The following is an 18,966-nucleotide window of genomic DNA, read 5'->3' on the forward strand; positions in this document are numbered from 1 at the left end:
AGATCAGCTCAGTCTGCCCGGTAACAGCTTTTACTGAAGGAAACATCGTCCATGAGATGTAAGTAACAATCAAAAATGTTCATAAATGTCATTTTTGTAAATGTGCCAGTCCTGTTTGCAGTTGCTTAGGTCCCCCAAGCCACCAGGGGGCCTCACGAGTGTGTAATGTGCATTGTCAGTCGTTATTTAGTAGGTCTGAATGGTTTTATATCATTTTTATATCATCATGTGAAAAAGTGCAACTTTTAAATTGTAAGAGCTGGAATTGTAATTTTATTCTACGGTATTTAATGTTGCTGTAAGTTTTATTTATGAAAATTTGAGCTAATAATGCAGAGCTATTGATGTGCTGGTATTCTTGGTTAAAAAAAAAAGACCTAGAGCCGAATTCATGAAAACTTTCTTAAGAAGAAACTTGAGAAGGTTCTTAAGATAAACACTAAGAAGTTCATAAGAATGTTCTTAAGTGCAAAAAAAAAAGAAAAGAAATTCTCAAATATTCTCTTCAGATAATCTTAATTATTTTCTTAAGATTTTCTTAAGAAAATCGTCATTGATTTCTCATGTCGGCTACGTCGCATTGTATCCCGTACCATAATTGGCGCAAGATACATTTTCAATTGGTATTAATTATTATTTCCGTTATTCAGTTTAATCTGCTCAGAGGAAATGAAGGAAATGAAGGAAAAACATCAAATCAAGTATTTAAAAAAAATTGAAAACAAGAACTAAAGGTGATGGTGGAAGAAACAGCCAACAGGAAAAATATCCTCTTTAGAAAATACAATATTTGTGGGGTGACGGTGGGAAGCGAGAGACGAGGATTGACAGGAGTAGATAAATTGACAAATTAGACGCTCACCAGGTCGAGTCTTACAGCCTAAGACAGGAGTGAGTCTAACGTAAGGTTAAGAAAACATTTAAGAACATTATATTTCCATAAATATCATTTGTTCTTGGAATTATTCTTAAGAAAATAGTAAAGAAAAGAAAATAAGAGAATTCCTAGTTATTTGGAGAATCACGTTTTTTCATAACTTTTTTCTAAACAATGAAATGAAGTAAAAACACACATTTAAGAAGATTTTCTTTCTTAAGACACTTCCGTGAATTCGGCCCCTGGAGCTGCACTGTGTAAGATTTGTGTCATAATACAAAGAAGCAATATTACTGAGTCAGGAGAATAAATATAGTCCAAAATATGGTGAGTGTGCGCTGCTGCGCGTCGCTCTGTAAAGCCTGAAATAATCATTTAAAAGTCAGAGGTGTCGGGAGTTTTTCTTTACGTATTAATGTCACTTGCAGAGACTCAAAAAATTAACACAAATGCAATTTAGAGCGAAGTGTTCTTAAAAACGTTGCATGCAATTACACATTTTTGCCAGAGAGGTCTCCAAATCCCCAAATCGTACCTAGTGCAGCTTTCATTGATAAAAAAATAATCACTTTTAAAGGGCACTACATTTTCCTTGTATTTATTTTTTATGATGGTCATCTGATTTTGGCGTAATTTATTCATGACCATTTTCCAGCCTCTGTTTATCCTTTAGAATTGAACAGGCTGTTTTTGTTACTGTACCTTTCGTTAGTGATGTATGTAAATGAGCTCTGTTCTGATAGGCTGCTCTATATTGTGCCTCGTTTAAAAAGCAGTCTGGACTGAAACACTCTTTATAACTTCAGCATTTGTGGGCGGGGCTGAAAAGCTATAGGCTGAACAGATGGATATATGTAAAAGTACGTCACAAAAACAGTGAAAAACGGACTTCTTCCATTTATGGAATGTCCATGTATGAACTGTTTTCTATAGTTTCTATAGTTTTCCACTATATGGGTCATTTAAACTTCACAATATTGTGCAGAAAAATTGCAATTAGATATCTTCGTTCAGATCTAATGTTCAGGCGTTTGTAGGCTGACGTTCAAATGAGGCTAAAGGACGTTCAGAGGTTTGTGGCTAACTAGCTAGAATATATTGTGTTTATATTAGCGTGTATTGAACTTTTTCCAGATGAAAATTAACGAAGAATTAATGTTACTTTTTCAATCAATACAAAGTAATAAGACTGGGGTGGCTACGTTTCCCTAAACGTTCAGAAACAGCCCTGTTCCTCTCATAAGAGCCATGAGAAATAAGTGTTTCTCAGTGTTAGCGTTAAGGAGGGACGAGATCTTTTACTTTTTTTGCCATTTTGACAGCCTCACTTGTTTTCTCATTTCGGGTCTTGGCAGCAGAGCGACTTCACTTCATGGCTTAGAACTGAACCTTTCAACAGGGATTCCTTCTGTATGTGAGTCAGTGAGTGAGAGAGAGAGACAGTGAAAGAGAGAGAGGGAGGAAGAGAGAGAGAGGCATTATGGAATGCAATAGCCAGCTGTTGAAGGGCAGGATTAGCCGGGTTTAATGGAGCCTCTAGCCAGCGCTGGTTGTGTTCTCCGCAGTCTTCTGGAATGTTCTGCTGGATTCAAGAGGCAGAGGCTAAACGGTCGGAATGAGAAACAGACAGAAAGGCCATGACAGCGGCGGAAGGATGTAACCACAGGAAAACAAATTCACTGTCTGACCACATTATAAAGCCTCCTCATGTGAGAGAGAGAGAGAGAGAGAGAGAGAGTCGTGCCCACTACCCTCAGTTCATCATACAGCAGCTGTTGCAGCGGTTCTCACTAAACTATTAGCGGCTTACTGGAGTCCCCTCGGATCCTCAGAGCCTCGACCTCATTTCCTGCACTCTTTGTTTCAGCAGTGCTAGTAGTAACGAATTAGAGGCCTCGCAAACCTGGAGACATTACAAACTATAGCACGGGGTGTGCATGGAGGGGTGTGCATGGAGGGGTGTGCATGGAGGGATGGGGGGGTCTGAGGTTTGTTTATTTTGTGGGCATTCTGGCAATTTTTTATGCCTAAAATACAAAACAAAATGTAATAATACAAAATCAGGGTGAAAAAAGTTAAATATAATCTTTTTTTAGGTTCTTCAAGGGTTCTTTAGTAAAGACAATAGTTCTTGTGAGAACCATGAGCTCTACATAGAACGATTTCATGCTTAGTTGGTTCTTTGCACAGTGGTCATCAGGTGAGGTGGTCATCAGTTGAGATGGTCTGGAGATGAGGTGGTCATCAGGTGAGGTGGTCAGGAGATGGCATGGTCATCAGGTGAGGTGGTCTGGAGATGAGGTAGTTATCAGATAAGGTGGTCTGGAGATGAGGTGGTCATCAGGTGAGGTGGTCAGGAGATGAGGTGGTCATCAGGTGAGGTGGTCATCAGGTGAGGTTGTCTGGAGAGGAGGTGGTCAGGGGATGGTGTGGTCATCAGGTGAGATGGTCATCAGGTGAGGTGGTCTGGAGATGAGGTAGTTATCAGATAAGGTGGTCTGGAGATGAGGTGGTCTGGAGATGAGGTGGTCATCAGGTGAGGTGGTCAGGAGATGAGGTGGTCATCAGGTGAGGTGGTCTGGAGATGAGGTAGTTTTCAGATAAGGTGGTCTGGAGGTGAGGTGGTCTGGAGATGTGGTGGTCATCAGGTGAGGTGGTCAGGAGATGAGGTGGTCATCAGGTGAGGTGGTCTGGAGATGAGGTGGTCAGGCGATGAGGCCAGACTCTATACAGTTAAGGCACAGTGGTGTGCAGATCTCACATATGGAGCATAACAGACATCTTTATATGATAAAGTGACATAAAGTCACTCTTTACAGATGCAGTGAAGGCAGGTGGCAGTTCTGCTTGTGTCTCATTTTGAATGGGCTGATCCATCACTGCTCTCTCAGCTCTGGCTGAGCAACAGTCTCTTCTGTAGTCACTTTGTATGTGTTTAATATCAGAATGTGTTTAAACTCCCCCCAGGCTGCTTTTTTGAACAGGCTGACGAGCCTCTAATTCTACCTGCTCCCAAAGGCTAACCTACATATGTGTATGTGAGAGAGAGAGAGAGAGAGAGACAGAGAGAGAGAGAGAGGAAGCCTCCGGAGAGAGCGAGCCTGCGCTAGCGCGGCCACAGAGCCGATGTGGAGATGCAGGCGGCAGCAGAGGAGCATATGTCCAATTACGGGGCTGAAAGACAGAGCAGTAGCGCGGCGTTTGTGATTCGTGGCCGCAGGGGGCCCGTCGGAACGCCGCGAGCGTCTGATCTGCGAGTGGGAGTCCCCGCCGTTTTTGCGGTTCACCCAAATAGAGGAGTAATTATGGTGTGGTGAGAAGACGAGCGCTGCTGGGACTGAAGGAGTACAGCAGAGAGAGAGAGAGAGAGAGAGGGAGAGAGAGACTCATTCGTATGCCTTAACCACTCAAACAGTCACCAGAACAAAACCAAATGTTATACACTGAACAGATTGTGCGCCAGTGGCTCCTCATCTTCTCTATCATTTAGTTCCCATTGTTGTTTACAATTTACATTGCATAATTGTTGTATATGTACACAGTAGTATGCAAAAGCTCGAACACTCCCCAGTCAAACTACATGTTTCGCTGATTTCCTAAGTTCCTTCAACTGGGAACAAACTTAACATCAGGCTTATTACATACTAAGGTTTATTATTACGCAACTACAGGGACTTCAGTGCAAACTGGCTGAGCTGTTCTTAGGTTATAGTGGATCCCGGCTATTTAAGGGGTTAAATATGACATTTTAGTGCACAGTTTCTGTATATTTTTAGTCAACTTATTGGAAAAAATCAAACGTAAAACATAAAGGGTGCTAAAACTTTTGCCCAGGTCACATTTTATGTTAAATATGTTAAATTCAGAAAAAAAAAAACAGAAATTGTCCTCTAAAATGTGCAGAAGACATGTCGCTTTGAAAATCAACATGTATTTATGGGTCCTGGCCATTTAAGAGGTTAAAAATGGTCCATTCAAAAGTGCAGAGGACGCTTGTAAAATCAACATGTATGTTAGCGAGGGGTGCACAAACCTCTGTATACAGCTGTATCATATGAAAATATCTAATTATTTTTAACAAGACGGCTGCTGTTTACATTGTCGTATTGTGTGATGATGGGAACAATAGAAATGGACCAAAACGGCTTAATTAATTAATGTACGTTAAGATAATTTAATAATGATTTAATTTAATTTAATTTAATAATAATCCTCTCCTGTAAAGTTTTAGAGATGTGATGTTTAATATTCAGCCATAATACACAATTGCCTATCGGTGTTGACTAAACAAAACCTTGTATATCTAAAAAAGTAACTTTGCAGGAGAAAAAAAGGTTTTTATCTTTGTACGTTAATGTAATAAAAATTCTATTTCATTTTGGAGCCTTTCTGTTGGTCCATTTTGACATATTATATAGGAAAGTTGGCATTTTCATATTACATAAAATGAACGAAAATGACAGTGATGATATACATAGTTAGGGAACAAATCACATACAAAAACTTCATTTTGGACCCGAGAGGATTTCAGCTCCTCAGATCTAATTCAGGCTGGTTTATGTTGTGTATGCGCTATATATATGTACGTATGTATTATATATGCATATATACAATATTTTTATTTCTCTCCTGCAAAGTTTTAGAGATGTGAGTTTTTCACAACAGCCATAACGCGCAATTACATATCGTGGTTGTCGAAACAAAACCTTGTACATCTAAAAAAGTAACTTCACAGGAGAAAATTTGCTCGTAACTTTGATGTAGATTAAAATTTGAATACATTTTGGATCATTTCTGTTGGTCCATTTCTCATCAACTTGTGACACGTTGTAAAGAGCAGCTGGCACTTTCATATTGCATAAAATGGAAAACGACAGTGACGATATGCATAGAAACAGTGACAAAATCAAACAAACAAACAGTGTTTCACCAGATTCAAATGATGAAGTATCTCCTCCTGTGATAAAGTAGAATCTGCACATTTACACCTGTCTATTTTAGTGACTTACGGAAATTAAATAATGCAAGAAAAACTTCATTTTGGACCCGAGAGGATTTCAGCTCCTCAGATCTGATTCAGGCTGGTTTATGTTGTGGATGCGTTGAATGCAGCCCTGCTGCTCTCTCTCTCTCTCTCTCTCTCTCTCTCTCTCTCTCTCTCTCTCTCTCTCCTCACCTCCGCGGCTGTGTCTGAGCGTTTGCGTTGGTGCAGTCACTAATGTCACTTCTGGAGGCTTTGTGTTTGGCTGGCAGTGCTCTCGTCAGCAGAACCATCTGTCCTCTCCTTCCCTGCGCCCGTGCGCTTCAGACTCTCTCCTTGCCAAAGTCACTGGCTTCAGTTTTTTTTTTTTGTTTTTTTTGGTGCGTCTCTTCTCTGTCTCTCTCCTTCTCTCTTTTTTTAATCCTGGAAACCTTGTGAAGTGGCGTGGCGCCTTGCCGAGGCGAGGTGTTCTCGGCTGAAGCGAGGGCCAGATGTTACAGGAGTTTTGTGGGAGACGTTCGCCGTGACGTGAGGTGACAGGCGCTCGGCTCCGTCCTCCGGTCGCAAGTTTGAGGCAGAAGTTGGTAAAAGAAAACGCGAATGTGTCAAAGACTGTTTTGCGTGAAGATAACATCACTAGTGCGAGTCGAGAGTCTCGCTCACTGTATGTTTATGAACCTTTAAGAGAGCAGGTTTTGCAGCCCTCTGTCAGCTGTACATCACTGTAACCCTAACGGTTCAGAGGTGCTGAGCGGACAGTGGCCCATTTAATGTGCACTGAGGTCGCTGTCCTGCTTCGCCATTGCTTGATGAACCCCTGTCCAGACGTAGCGGTCATGATTTTCATCTGCTATTATGTTTGTTTTCATCTGATGGAGCAAAAACACACGACTTTTGTTGCCACTGTGCCGTTACCTATTCAAAACATCTGTGTTCAGCATTTGACCTTCATCTAAACTACCGCTCAGAGTTTGAGGTCACAGATTTCATTCATATAAAACCAAATTCTTTGACGATTCTGTGGTTAAACTACTTTCTAGAATGAACTTATAAAGAAACTGACACCCACAAAGCCTCATATTTGATAAACAAATCTGGCTAATTTAACAGCCATTCAGAGTATTTTTGTGACAACAAATTCCAGTAAACAGAAAAATATAGCTTATTATTTAGTAACACTTCAATTTTTTTATTGTTTTTTAATTCCATGTTTTCCCAAATACTATAAACTGTAAAAAAAAAAAATTCTGGTTTACGTTTTACTGTTTAGTTTGTGACAACAAAATCCAGTAAACAGAAAATTATAGCTTATTATTTAATAACACTTCCATTATTTTTACCTGTAAACTGTGAATACAGTGTTGGTTTAAGTTTTACTGTCTAGTTTGTAGCATTTCACTGCAAAAAATAGCATCTTGTTAAGTAAAATTATATTATAGTCAATAAATCTAACATTTCTCCTGTTGAGATTGTTGTAAGTTTCATTTAAGATAATTGTGCTTGTTTTAATAAATGTGTTTGAAACCAGCAAAATTATCTGTCAGTACAGTGAGAGAATTTTACTTAATAAAATGACCTAAAAGAAGTTAAAAACATCTAGAAATAAGCTAAATAATCTTATAATAAGTGCACAACCATCCCATAATGGGAAATATTACATATTTCGACTAGAATTAAGACAATTTCACTTGACAAAATTCCACTGTTTGCATTGTTTGTTCAGTTTTACTGAATAACAATTGATGACAAGTGACCCCAGGCTTTTAAGCAGTAGTGTATAAGCCAACTTTTCCACCTGAAGCATAAAAAGTTATGATATTTTGGCATTTTTTGAATTTCTGCCTTTTCCATTCACGTCTTTTGATGCACTTTTAAAAATTCCCATTGGTGGTGGATGGATGTGTGCGAGAGAAAGTTTGTCTGGTCTGCAATATTTTGGCTTTTAACTCAGCACTTGGTTACCACACTCCTAAAATAAGTGTTCCTAAATAGTTATTTGCACTGTAGGAAAAATTGCCATAGAACCTTTACTTTACCTTACGTGGACGTTCTTTAAACTTCAAAAAAAGGTTCTTGATTCTTGCATATCGTCGCTGTCCAATGAAAAACACATATCTGCATTTTTTGCGATTTTTACTTCTCTGCATCATTTGAGCTCAGCAGCTGTCCTTTATCTTGTCTGAAAATTTCATTAAGATTGGACCAATAGAAATGCTCCAAAATTGCTTAGAATAAAACCTCTTTCCATTGACTTACATTGAAAACAAAGAACGTTTTTGCCCTCTCCTGTAAAGTTACTATTTTGGAGATACTTGTTTTTCTTACTTACAAAAACGAGTTCTTTAAAGAAGCATCCATTGGAAGGTTCTTTAGGGTGTCAAAAGTGGTTCCTCTACAGCAGGGGTCATCAGTCTTGGTTGATTGGTCATCAGTGTGGCTGTAGATTATCACTCCATGAAAGCAGAAGCCCATCCACGTTATCTTTGGACTCTAAGAATAGGTTAGTGAGGTAGTCCTGCTTGGAATTAAAACCTGAACCACACTGGCACCTTTGGAGACCCCTGCTCTATGGCATTGCGCCAAAGACCCCTTCCTAATACCTTTACCGGGTTAAATATGAGCAGTCGAATCACTACACTGTGCTGCAGCGCTCCAGGACCAGCCCTGGACACTCTTAAGCTTCTCCATCAGTATAAAAGTACTTTCTTGGCCAACATACCGAGATCTCTCTCTTTCTCTCTCCTTCCAGCAGGTCCAGGGTCAGCTGCCTCCACTGATGATCCCCGTCTTTCCTCCGGATCAGAGGACCTTGGCAGCAGCCGCTGCCCAGCAGGGATTCCTCTTGCCTCCAGGCTTCAACTACAAACCAGGCTGCAGTGAGTGTCCACCATACTGCATCTTCCTCAACCTCCCAAACCTGTCGGACCACCTGCACTCATAAAAAGATGGTCCTTTAGTAAAGACAGTGGTTCTACACTGCAAACACTGGTATCTTAACAAGAAAATCATCTTAAATCTAGTCTAAATATCTAATATTTCTCAATTTGAGATGGTTGGATATACATTATAAGACTGTAAAACTTATTCTCAGATGTTTTTACTTGTTTTAGGCAATTTTATTAAATAAATCTGCTGGATAATTTTGCTGGTTTCAAACACATTTCTTAAGCAAAATTATCTGCCAATATAGTGAGATAATTTTACTTAATAAAACTACCTAAAACAAGTAAAATTGTCTATAAATAAGTTGAATAATATAATTATAAGCTTATAACAATCGTAAGATGGGGAATTTTAGATTTATTGACTAGATTTAAGACAATTAAACTTGCCTGTAAATCATTTTTTGCATGCTTAAATGGTTCTGTGCATGGTGAAGTGTTCTTTAGATGGTAGAATGTGTTGTAAATGGTTCTATATAGCACCAAAAAGGGTTCTGCTATTGGTAACATCAAGTTTGCAACAATAGCACAACCCTTTTGGTGCTATGTGGAATCCTTATCAAAAAGGGTCGATATAGAACCTTATACATATACAACATCAATCTAAGGAACCATTTGACCATGCAAATGTTTCTTTGAGTGTTCATGGTTCTATATATATATAGAACTAATTGAACTATCGTCTTTACTAAAAAACCCTTTGAAGAACTATTTTAAGAGTGTAGGTGGTCAGTTGAGCACGTCAGTTGGCCTCTCAAACAGTTTTAAAATAGTCCTGCTTGGCTGGAGTGAAATCCTGCCGGCACTTTGTGGATAATACTGAACAGCCCTGACCTAGATCAATGGTCCTCTGGACCTGAAGTACACTTGACCTCCATATTTTGGTGGTTGTTACCTGATCTAACTGATCCAGCATGGATCAGGACAAGGGGTGGGAACCACTGACCTAGGCTACATCATATCTGCAGCTCTCCAAAAACAGCTACCCATCCAAGTTAGGACATTCAGACAGTTCCGTCAGGAGCATTGATCACCAGCCCTCCTCCTGGAGAGCTACGTTCTATGAGTTTGGTCCCAATCAAAGTCCAATATCTGACCCCTTTCTCACCCAACGCTAATGCACCTGATCCAGCCAATCAAGGGCTGACGTTCATTAGCTGAAGCAGGTGTGGCAGATTTGTGCTGGACCTAGACTCTGCAGGAAGGTTTCAGGAGCAGGGTTGGTGACCACTGGACCAGAGCCTCCGAAACCAGATCGGCTAAACCAGATTGTTCGGCCTGGACGGCAAGCTCCCGTCTATTGCCTTAGCAAGATCAGCCAAACGCCTCAGACTCTCAGTGTGTGCGGAGCGTCTCCGTGCTTTTGTGTCTCCAAAGTAGGAGTAAGGGAAGGATAGGAAAAAAAAAGAAGCAGAAAACTTCCTCTGGGGGTTTGCGTTTTTGGCCGTAGCAGTCCAACTGTGAAGCAATGTGTTGTTTACCGCGAGAGGCGAGCGCGGCGGCTGCCAGCAGCGAGGCTGCCGAACGTGGATGGAGGGTGGGGGGATCTGGGGTGGGGAGGGGGGTGGAGAGTGACCTGCCCCAGGTTGCCACACATTAACACGAACCGCCGCCAGGACGCGCGTCCAAACACGCCTCGCACAGGCGGCCTAGCGCACGCCTCCGTCGCCGCACACACATACGTACCTCCCTCCCAAGACGGGACCTAGTCCTCGGCTCCAGCTCCGCCCACCGCACTTCACAGTTTCCCAAACAAGTCTACACCCCCCCTTACACACACGCTTCCATAACACCCCCCTCGTTTTAATTACTGCTAGCCGCACCGTCGCACACTGCCCAACTTTTTCAATTACGCGTGTGCTTTTTAGCGCCGGGATGCTAAAACCAAAACTGAAGCGAGGGGGGCAGGGGTAGGACGAGGTCCCTCCGGCACGGGACGGGTCCGAGGGGGGACCCCCGGTTCCCACCCGTCTTCCCCAGAGCGGGACCGCTGAGGACCCGCAGCCCGGCCGAAAGACGCAGCCTCTCCGAGCCAAGAGCAACATGTTTGCTTTCTTTTTCTTTTTTTTTCCCTCTTCTTTCTTGCTCTTTTGTTACAGCTGTCCCCGGGAGAGACATAAAATAGCTGGAATACTTCTGTTTATTTAGGGACTGAGAAAGGAGGAAGGGGGGGGAGTGGTGGTGGAGAGCAAAAACACATCATCTCCCCAGAATACATCCTTGAACCGTGTCCAGAGAGCTCTCTACTGGTCTGCAGGCCCGGCTTGTTTTTTAACAGGGAGAGTTGTATGGGAAAAAATGTTTTTTTGGATGGTGCGATAGGGGCGTCTGGTTTATAGCTTACCGAGACAGGGTCCTGCTTCGTCCAGTTCTCCTAAAGTTCAGAGACAGACACTGTGGAGTCTGGGCCAGCGAAGACGGCCACTGGACTGTCCGCTTTTAAAGCGACAGAGTTTAGTGAACAATCGAATAGTATTGCTTAGCCAAACAAAGTCTTTTAAAGGGAATTTGTGATGATTTAGCTGTGCATGTGGACGTGCATAAGCTACCCGGACGTCCTGCGCCATGCAGCTTCGCCTAGTAGATGGTACAAATCGCAGCTGTACCACATAGAATTTGACACAGCGAGAGCACCAGTAAACAAGCTCAGGCATTCTTCTTGCGTAAATTTCATGCAGTTAAACTTGGCAAACAATTTAGTGAATTTATCACGTTGTTCGCAAACTCTTTTCAAGCTAAAAGATAAGCCTATGAGTTGAAGTTACGATGCTAGACTTGTAAGCCGAGATTCGTCTGTTTACCTGCACTACAGTTCAGTCTACTTTGTGTTTTTTGGTCTGATTCTGGGTTTAATTTAATGCAGTAACAGCAAAGTGCTGAATGTCATAGAGAGAATCTGAGCAGTGCTGGAACTCAGCAAGTGGTAACAGTACTAAATGTTGCCGCCTTCATTTAAGCAACACTATGTAGGATTTGGGGATTTGGAGACCTCTCTGGTGGAAATGTGTAATTGCAAACCGCATTGAAAGAGTGTTTGAAGAGAACTCAGTCTAAACTTGGTGAAGGAGCGTCTTCTGAGGATGTGAGTGAATTGTCTGATATTGTCATCACATCCTCGTCAGTATAATGTTGATTTTGAGATCATTTGAGACCTAAACATCGAGCCGGACCTTCTTTTTTGAGTCTGTTTGTGTGACGTTAATACGTAAAGATGTACAACACGGTCCGAAAAACTCTCGGCTAATTTGTCCTGGTATTTATGAGTTTTAAATGGTTATTTCAGGCTTACCATATTTCAGTGTGCTCTTTTTTGCTGCTTCTTTCAGTTTTAACAGAAATATTACACAGTGCTGCTTTAAAAGCAATGATTTTATTAGCTACATTAGCTTCATTGGTGCATCTTGGCTGATCTGGGTAAAGGGCGAGACTGTATCTAGTTGAATTTGGGTATGTCATTGTTTTGTATCAGGGTTCAAATAAAGTGTTTCTGTCTCTTTAAGCGCACACACATGGCGGAAATACATCTGAAAAGTGCTGATTCTCTGAGAAACGCAGGACGAGGGCTGTCAAAGCGTTCTGATCTTTTTCAAAGCCTGTCTGTCTGCCATTAAACAAACATGCTTCCTGTCACACGCTGAAAGGAATCTCTGCGTCGGGCATTTCCAACCAAATGATGCATCGTTCTGCTGCCTCTACTTTTATGAATCACCCATGACCAGCGGTTAAGCTGTAAAAAGATTTGGTGGGTTCAGCCAACAAACAGGGGGCCTTTCAGAAAGTATAACTTCTTTCACGAGTCTTATGTGTGTTTGAAGATACATGCAAAACGGTTTTGAATGAATGCTCCTATTATCTTTGACCCCATTCAGTGTTTAACGTCTATAAATAAATGATTGACATAGTTGTTTTTGCAAAGAAACGTAGCCGACACACAAACTTGGGCGCCAGTTTTAATTCTAATCATTTTCTGCAGGTTGGAATTGACTAATCCAAGTCAAAGTGACCCCAAAGATAAAGACGTTAGTATATGTGAAGATATTAGGAGGTCAAACCACTTTTACTAGCTCTGCTGTCATCAGTTAGCATCACAGTCAACCACATCCCCTTTCAGACTCTGAGCTATTTTGTGGTTTCTGGCAAATTGCTCAGCTCTCTAACGTAGCCATTAAAACACTGTAGGACATGAGCTACTCAGTGTTGCTCACAGCACTGCAAAAAATGTAAAATATCAAGTAAAACAATCTTAAATATAGTCAATAAATCCAAGATGTCTCCTGTTGAGATTGTTGTAAGCTTAATTTAAGATTTTTACTTTATTTCTAGACGGTTTTTACTTGTTTTAAGTAATTTTATTAAGTAAAATTATCTAATTATATGTCAAATAAGCAACTAACAAGTTGAGAAGAACCAATAAATAATCTAGCGTCATGTCCACACTGCAAAAAATGGTGTCTTGTCAAGTGAAATGATCTTAAATCAAGTCGATGTATCTAATATTTCCCGTTTTGAGATGGTTGTTTGCTTATTTTAAGATTATATACCTCATTTCTAGGCATTATTTACTTGTTTAAAGTAATTTTATTAAGTAGATTTATCTCACTATACTGGCAATCAGCATTTAATTCCCCAAACAAAACTCTCTACAGTGATTACTAACAACATTTACAATATCAGGCATGATGTTAACACGCATCACTGTAACATTAGCAGCACTGCAGCAATCCTCATTCTGGAGATGGAGCCTTATTATATTATTATATTATCTTCTGAATGTTAAGATAATCCCTGAAGATTATGGTGGGCCATGAAAAGGGTTGCCAGGTCCAGCCCAAAGTTTTGCTTAAAAGGAGCAATTTTAGGCGTTTTTCTCTCACGACTGCATTTTCAAACTAGCCCAATTTGGTGGGAAAGCTGAGGACCTGGCAACCCTGACCGTGGTTGTGTGTGCTGAACCAAACACTGGCCAGATAACCAGGTGCACATACTGGACATGAAAAACTCTCGTAATGTGTAAATCTTGCATATAGATGGGAAGAAAATATCAATAATAGAGATTTTAAGAGTTCCTCATGTAAAGGATGGACAGGAAGGATGGTCATTTCACAAAGAGGGTGTTTTTTGTCCTTTTTTTGACCAGTGCAGTGCAAAACAATGGTACATTGGCAAGTTAAATTATGTCAAATCTAGTCATAAATCCAACATTTGTCATTTAGAGATTGTTGTAAGCTTATTATAAGGTTATTTAACTCGTTTGCATACATTTTTACTTGTTTTAAGTCATTTTATCTTGTAAAATTATTTCATATTTTTGGCAGACCATTTTGTTTGTTTGCATATTTCCGATAAACTGACTTAAAACTAGCAGAAATGTCTGTAAATAAGTTAAATAATCTTATAATAAGCTTACAGAAAATCTCACAATGATAAATACTGGATATGCTGACTAGATTTTAGATAGTTTCGCTTGCCGAGATCCATTTTTGACAGTGTAGGACCTCAAATCAAGACCTTCGCTTATGTTTCCAATCATATGATTCCATATCAATCATATTGATACCTATAACCGAACCCTTGACAATATTCCTGTACTCAAACCACCTCAAAGCACCCAAAGGACACATGTTCGGACTCCCAAGAGCAGGCTCTGTCCCTGCACAACCTCCCCTCCCCTCCTGCACTGACCTTTCTCCCTGGCTGTGTAATTACAAAAAAGCCTATCTGCAGGTGGACGCTAATAAGCCCTTCTATTCAGGCCGGAGCTCTGATTCATCAGTGCAGGCTCGGAGGGCGTTCGGCGGAGCCTGGGCCGAGAGGCGAGAGCCAACGTCTGCCCGTTAATTACCGGGCGTCTCTTTATCAGCGCCCGCGCCTTTGGCCCCTATTGTGCTGCGGGTATTAGAGCCGCGGCCGCACAATCGCGCTTTCATTAGAGAGCGCCGGAGAGAGCACAAAGGAGGGCTTTGCGGACGAGGGAGAGAGAGAGAGAGGATGGTGGGGGGGGGGTCTGTGGTTCAGGTAAAAGAGAAGGGTGGAGAGGGCATGAGAGGGGAGGAGAGAAGAGCGTGAGGAAGAGCAGGAAGGATGGAAGAGGAGAGGAAGAGAATTAGGTCATGGTCACAGGTAGACGGGAGAGTGTAGAAGGAGATCAAGGTGAGGTTGAGGCGTGAGCTTCTGTGCCAAAGATGTGTCGCTGTGTCACTTCCACTAAGATCCAGACTTCTCTGTATCCCTCTGAGAGAGGGAGAGAGAGAGAGAGAGAGGGAGAGAGAGAGAGCTGGGATGAGAGTCAGTGAGATGGAGAAAGCTAGAGAGACAAAGAGAGATAGAGTGAGAAAGAAAGAGAGAGAGAAAAACAGCTAGAGTGACGGACAGCAAGAGAGAAAGCTAGAGTACGGAGCCCTGCTGGTGACCTCATATAAATTAAAAAAATAATGCGTGGGAATGAGATCCTAATACATGGCCACAACTTAGCAAGGCATGATCTCGATTCCACATCTTACTAAGTCATGGCCACGCGAAAGGATCTCATTCTCTTGCGTTAATATGGCTTGGCCACAACTTAGTACGGTGTGAAATCGAGATCATGCCTTGCTAAGTCATGGCCACGCATTAGGATCTCATTCCCATGCCTTACTAAGTCATGGCCACAAATTACTTATCTTATTCCTGTGCCTTACTAAGTCGTGCCCACATCATATTAACGTGTGGGAATTAGATCCTTTTGCGTGGCCACAACTTAATTATCTCATTCCCACGCCTTACTAAGTCATGGCCACGTCATATTAACGTGTGGGAATGAGATCCTTTTGCATGTCCACAACTTAGTAAGGCGTGGGAATGAGCTAATTTAGTCATGGCCACAAGGTAGTAAGGTGTGGGAACGAGATCATGCCTTGCTAAATCATGGCCGTTCATTAGGATCTCATTCCCACGCCTTGCTAAATCATGGCCTCACATTAGGATCTCATTCCCACGTCTTACTAAGTCGTGGCCACGACTTAATTATTATCTCGTTCCAATGCCTTACTAACTCATGGCCACACAAAAGGATCTCGTTCCCACACGTTAATATAGCGTGGCCACACATTATTTTTATTTATACAAGATGTCACCAGCAGGGCTCCGTACTAGAGAGAGACAGAGAGATAGAGAGGAGAGAGATTGAGAGGAGAGAGAGACAGACAAAGAGCAAGAAAGAAAGAGAGCTAGAGAAAAAGCTAGAGAGATAGAGTGAGAGACAGAGAGGAAGACAGCTAGAGAGAGAGAGAGAAAGCTGGAGTGAAAGAGAGTGACAACTAGAGAGAGAGTCAATTAGTGAGCAAGACAGAGAGAAAGAGTGAGGTAGTGCAAGCAAGTGTAAGAGAGGGAGAGAGAGAGAGAGAGAGAGAGAGAGAGAGAGAGAGAGAGATGCACAGCTAGAGAGAGAGAGAGAGAGACACTAACCTTTTCCCCTTTCGTTTTCTCTCAGATGACCCGTACCCCCTCCAGCTGATCCCCACCAGTATGGCAGCCGCTGCGGCCGCCACGCCCGGCCTGGGACCCCTTCAGCTCCAGGTGAGATTTGTGTGTGTGTGTGTGTGTGTGTGTGTGTGTGTGTGTGTGTGTGTGTGTTCTCATCTTTACGCCTCCCGTTTTCCCAACCTCTCAAACTCCCTCGGCTTTTGTTTCCGGAGGTCCCGAAGCAGCGACCAACAATGCCCACTGTTCTCCTCGCTCCTTTGCATCATGCCAACTTGGGGTTGCCATAGCGCCAGGTCTTTGTGTGGCGCTGAGCCCCGGAGAGGGAGAATGCGGGCCTGGCACCGGGGCGATGATATTGTTCCGAGAGGAAAGAGGGGAACCATAGAAACTCTTTTTTTGTTGTTGGGGGGGGGGATACAGAAGGAGCTCTGAACTGAAAGCAAACACAAAAAAAGAAGATGAAGATAATGCAGGGAGGCTGAATGGAGCCCCATTGCGGCCCTTCACTGCTAGACTGAGTGGAGGCCGGCGGGAGAGAGAGAGCGAGAGAGAGAGAGAGAGAGAGAGAGACATGATGGAGCTCTGCTGTCCAACCAGTGGTAAACATGCAATCTCTCTGTCTCTCTCTCTCTCCCTTGTTCCGTCTATCCCGCTCGCCCCCCTCCCCTCCCTGCGCTGCTGGCTGGAGGAAAGTTCTTGTTTGCTCTGTTAGCGTGCCATAAATCTCCCGGTCGCAGGAAAAAAACAGTGCACATCTGCTGCACATCTCAGCGTGTGTGTGTGTGTGTGTGTGTGCTCACATGTGTGTACTTGTACGCTTATGTGTGTGTGTGTGTTTGTGTGAGTCTCTAAAGCCACCGTGTGCAGCTTTGCCTTTAGCCCATGCTAACGCTAGCGTCCCCCGCCTGCGGTCAGCCTGCGGTCTTCAGGTTAAGAGCGCGGCCGTTTGAGATGCATTAACCCCGGGGCCCTCAGGGGCCTCAGGGCCCACCGGCAGCCCCTTCTTGCCCCCCCCCACCCCCCCACACCGTCACCAGCATTAACCAGGCCACGAGGACACACTCACTCTGCCTCCATTAGCCAAACACAGCTGCACGCGCAGAACCGGTTTAATAGGGCTGTTTCACGTGCGCATGATGACCGGCACGGCCTGACCAAATGTACTCTGCACTGCCCGCGACAGGTCAAAAGTTTGGGGACGCACACTGAGCACACTTTATCAGTTTGTAGTATCTTATAATACACTGCACTGTACAAACAGTGTAACTGTACAAATGATGGTTCTTCAAGGGTTCTTTAGAAAAGAAAATGGTTGTGTATAGAACCATGAACACTCAAAGAACCATTTGCATGATTAAGGGTTTTTGCATTTTGAAATGGTTCTTCAGACTGATGGAGAATGTGCTGTAGATGTTTCAATATATTCTTGAAAATGGTTCTGTATAGCACCAAAAAGGGTTCTGCTGTGGTTGCGATGTCAGGCTTGTAACAATAGAAGAACCCTTTTTGGTGCTAGATAGAACTATATTCAAAGGGGTGCAGTGTATGGTTCTACACAGAGTGTACACTGTCAAAAAAAAATGATGTTTCTTCAGCGTTCTTTAGAAAAGAAAATGGTTCTGTATTCCCCTTGTGATGCTCTACAGAACCATATACAATACATTTGCCATCAAACTGAAGAACCATTTCTCATTGCAAAGAACTCCATGCAAAGTGTTCTTTAAGTGTTCATGGAGATATATAGAACTATTTCCTTTACACTCTCAAAAATTCTTCAAGGGTTCTTTAGTGAAGAAAAAATAGAAACAAAAAATAGAAACAAAAGAGTTCTATATAGGTTCTTCTATTGTTACAGGCTTCACATCGTAACAATAGAAGAACCTTTTTGGTGCTATATAGGGTTCTATATAGAATCAAATAAAACACACTCTCCATCGATCTGAAGACCGATTTCACAATGCAGAGAACCCTTTAATCATGCAAAGGGTTCTTTGAGTGTTCATGGTTCTATGTAGAACCATTTTCTTTACCAAAGAACCCCTGAAGAACCATCTTTCTTAAAAATGTACAATAGAAGAGCCCTTTTTGGTAGTATATAGAACAGTTTTCAAAAAGGTTCTATACAGAAACGTATACAGCACATTCTCCATCAATCTGAAGAACGCTTGTTCAAAAAGCTGAAACACTGCTTATAACTTCAGTGTGAGTGGGCGGGGCTAAGCTGCTATAGGCTGAACAGGTGGATATATGTAAATATGTTGTTTTTTATATGTTGACATCACAAAAACCAACATTTTTCCCTGTTATTGGCCCTTTAAGATTATTCACTGAGTAATGAGCCTAGAGGTTAAAAGGTTACTGTAAATATCAAGCGTACAAGAAGCCACAGTGTCCCTACAGCTTTTCCAGGCAGTGGACGTTCCCACACAAGCAGTCATTGTATTAGCAGGAGATGTTTTTGAGCCTCCTGGTCAAGCGATGGTAGACAGCAGTGCGTGTGTTTAAGCCCGGCTCTGTCAGTACAGTAGGCTGCTCGCCGCTCTCTTGTCCCTGTGATTACAGTAGTGCCAGATTCAGCTCGTGCTTCTTTTTTTTTGTTTTGTTTTTTTTTGCTTGGGCGGTTTTATCACGCCGATATCTCTCCTCCATATGTTCTCTCCTGTTAAGATTCGGAAAAAAAAATCCCTGATTGAACGGCTTTGTCG

At 42.2% G+C, this 18,966-nt stretch overlaps 1 protein-coding gene across 6 annotated transcripts in view; it reads left to right on the forward strand.

The window, feature by feature from the left end:
• sox5 (SRY-box transcription factor 5) overlaps nt 1-18,966 on the forward strand; it is a 412,851-nt gene that overhangs the window by 344,000 nt on the left and 49,885 nt on the right. For all 6 annotated transcript variants that reach the window (XM_036577717.1, XM_036577716.1, XM_036577715.1 and 3 more), the window contains 2 exons: nt 8,608-8,734; nt 16,269-16,354. In XM_036577717.1, the coding sequence (XP_036433610.1) occupies nt 8,608-8,734; nt 16,269-16,354 (213 nt within the window). The remainder of the gene's footprint in view (nt 1-8,607; nt 8,735-16,268; nt 16,355-18,966) is intronic.

The sequence above is a fragment of the Colossoma macropomum genome, unplaced genomic scaffold (genome assembly GCF_904425465.1).
Source record: "Colossoma macropomum unplaced genomic scaffold, Colossoma_macropomum, whole genome shotgun sequence".
NCBI classification, from domain to species: domain Eukaryota; kingdom Metazoa; phylum Chordata; class Actinopteri; order Characiformes; family Serrasalmidae; genus Colossoma; species Colossoma macropomum.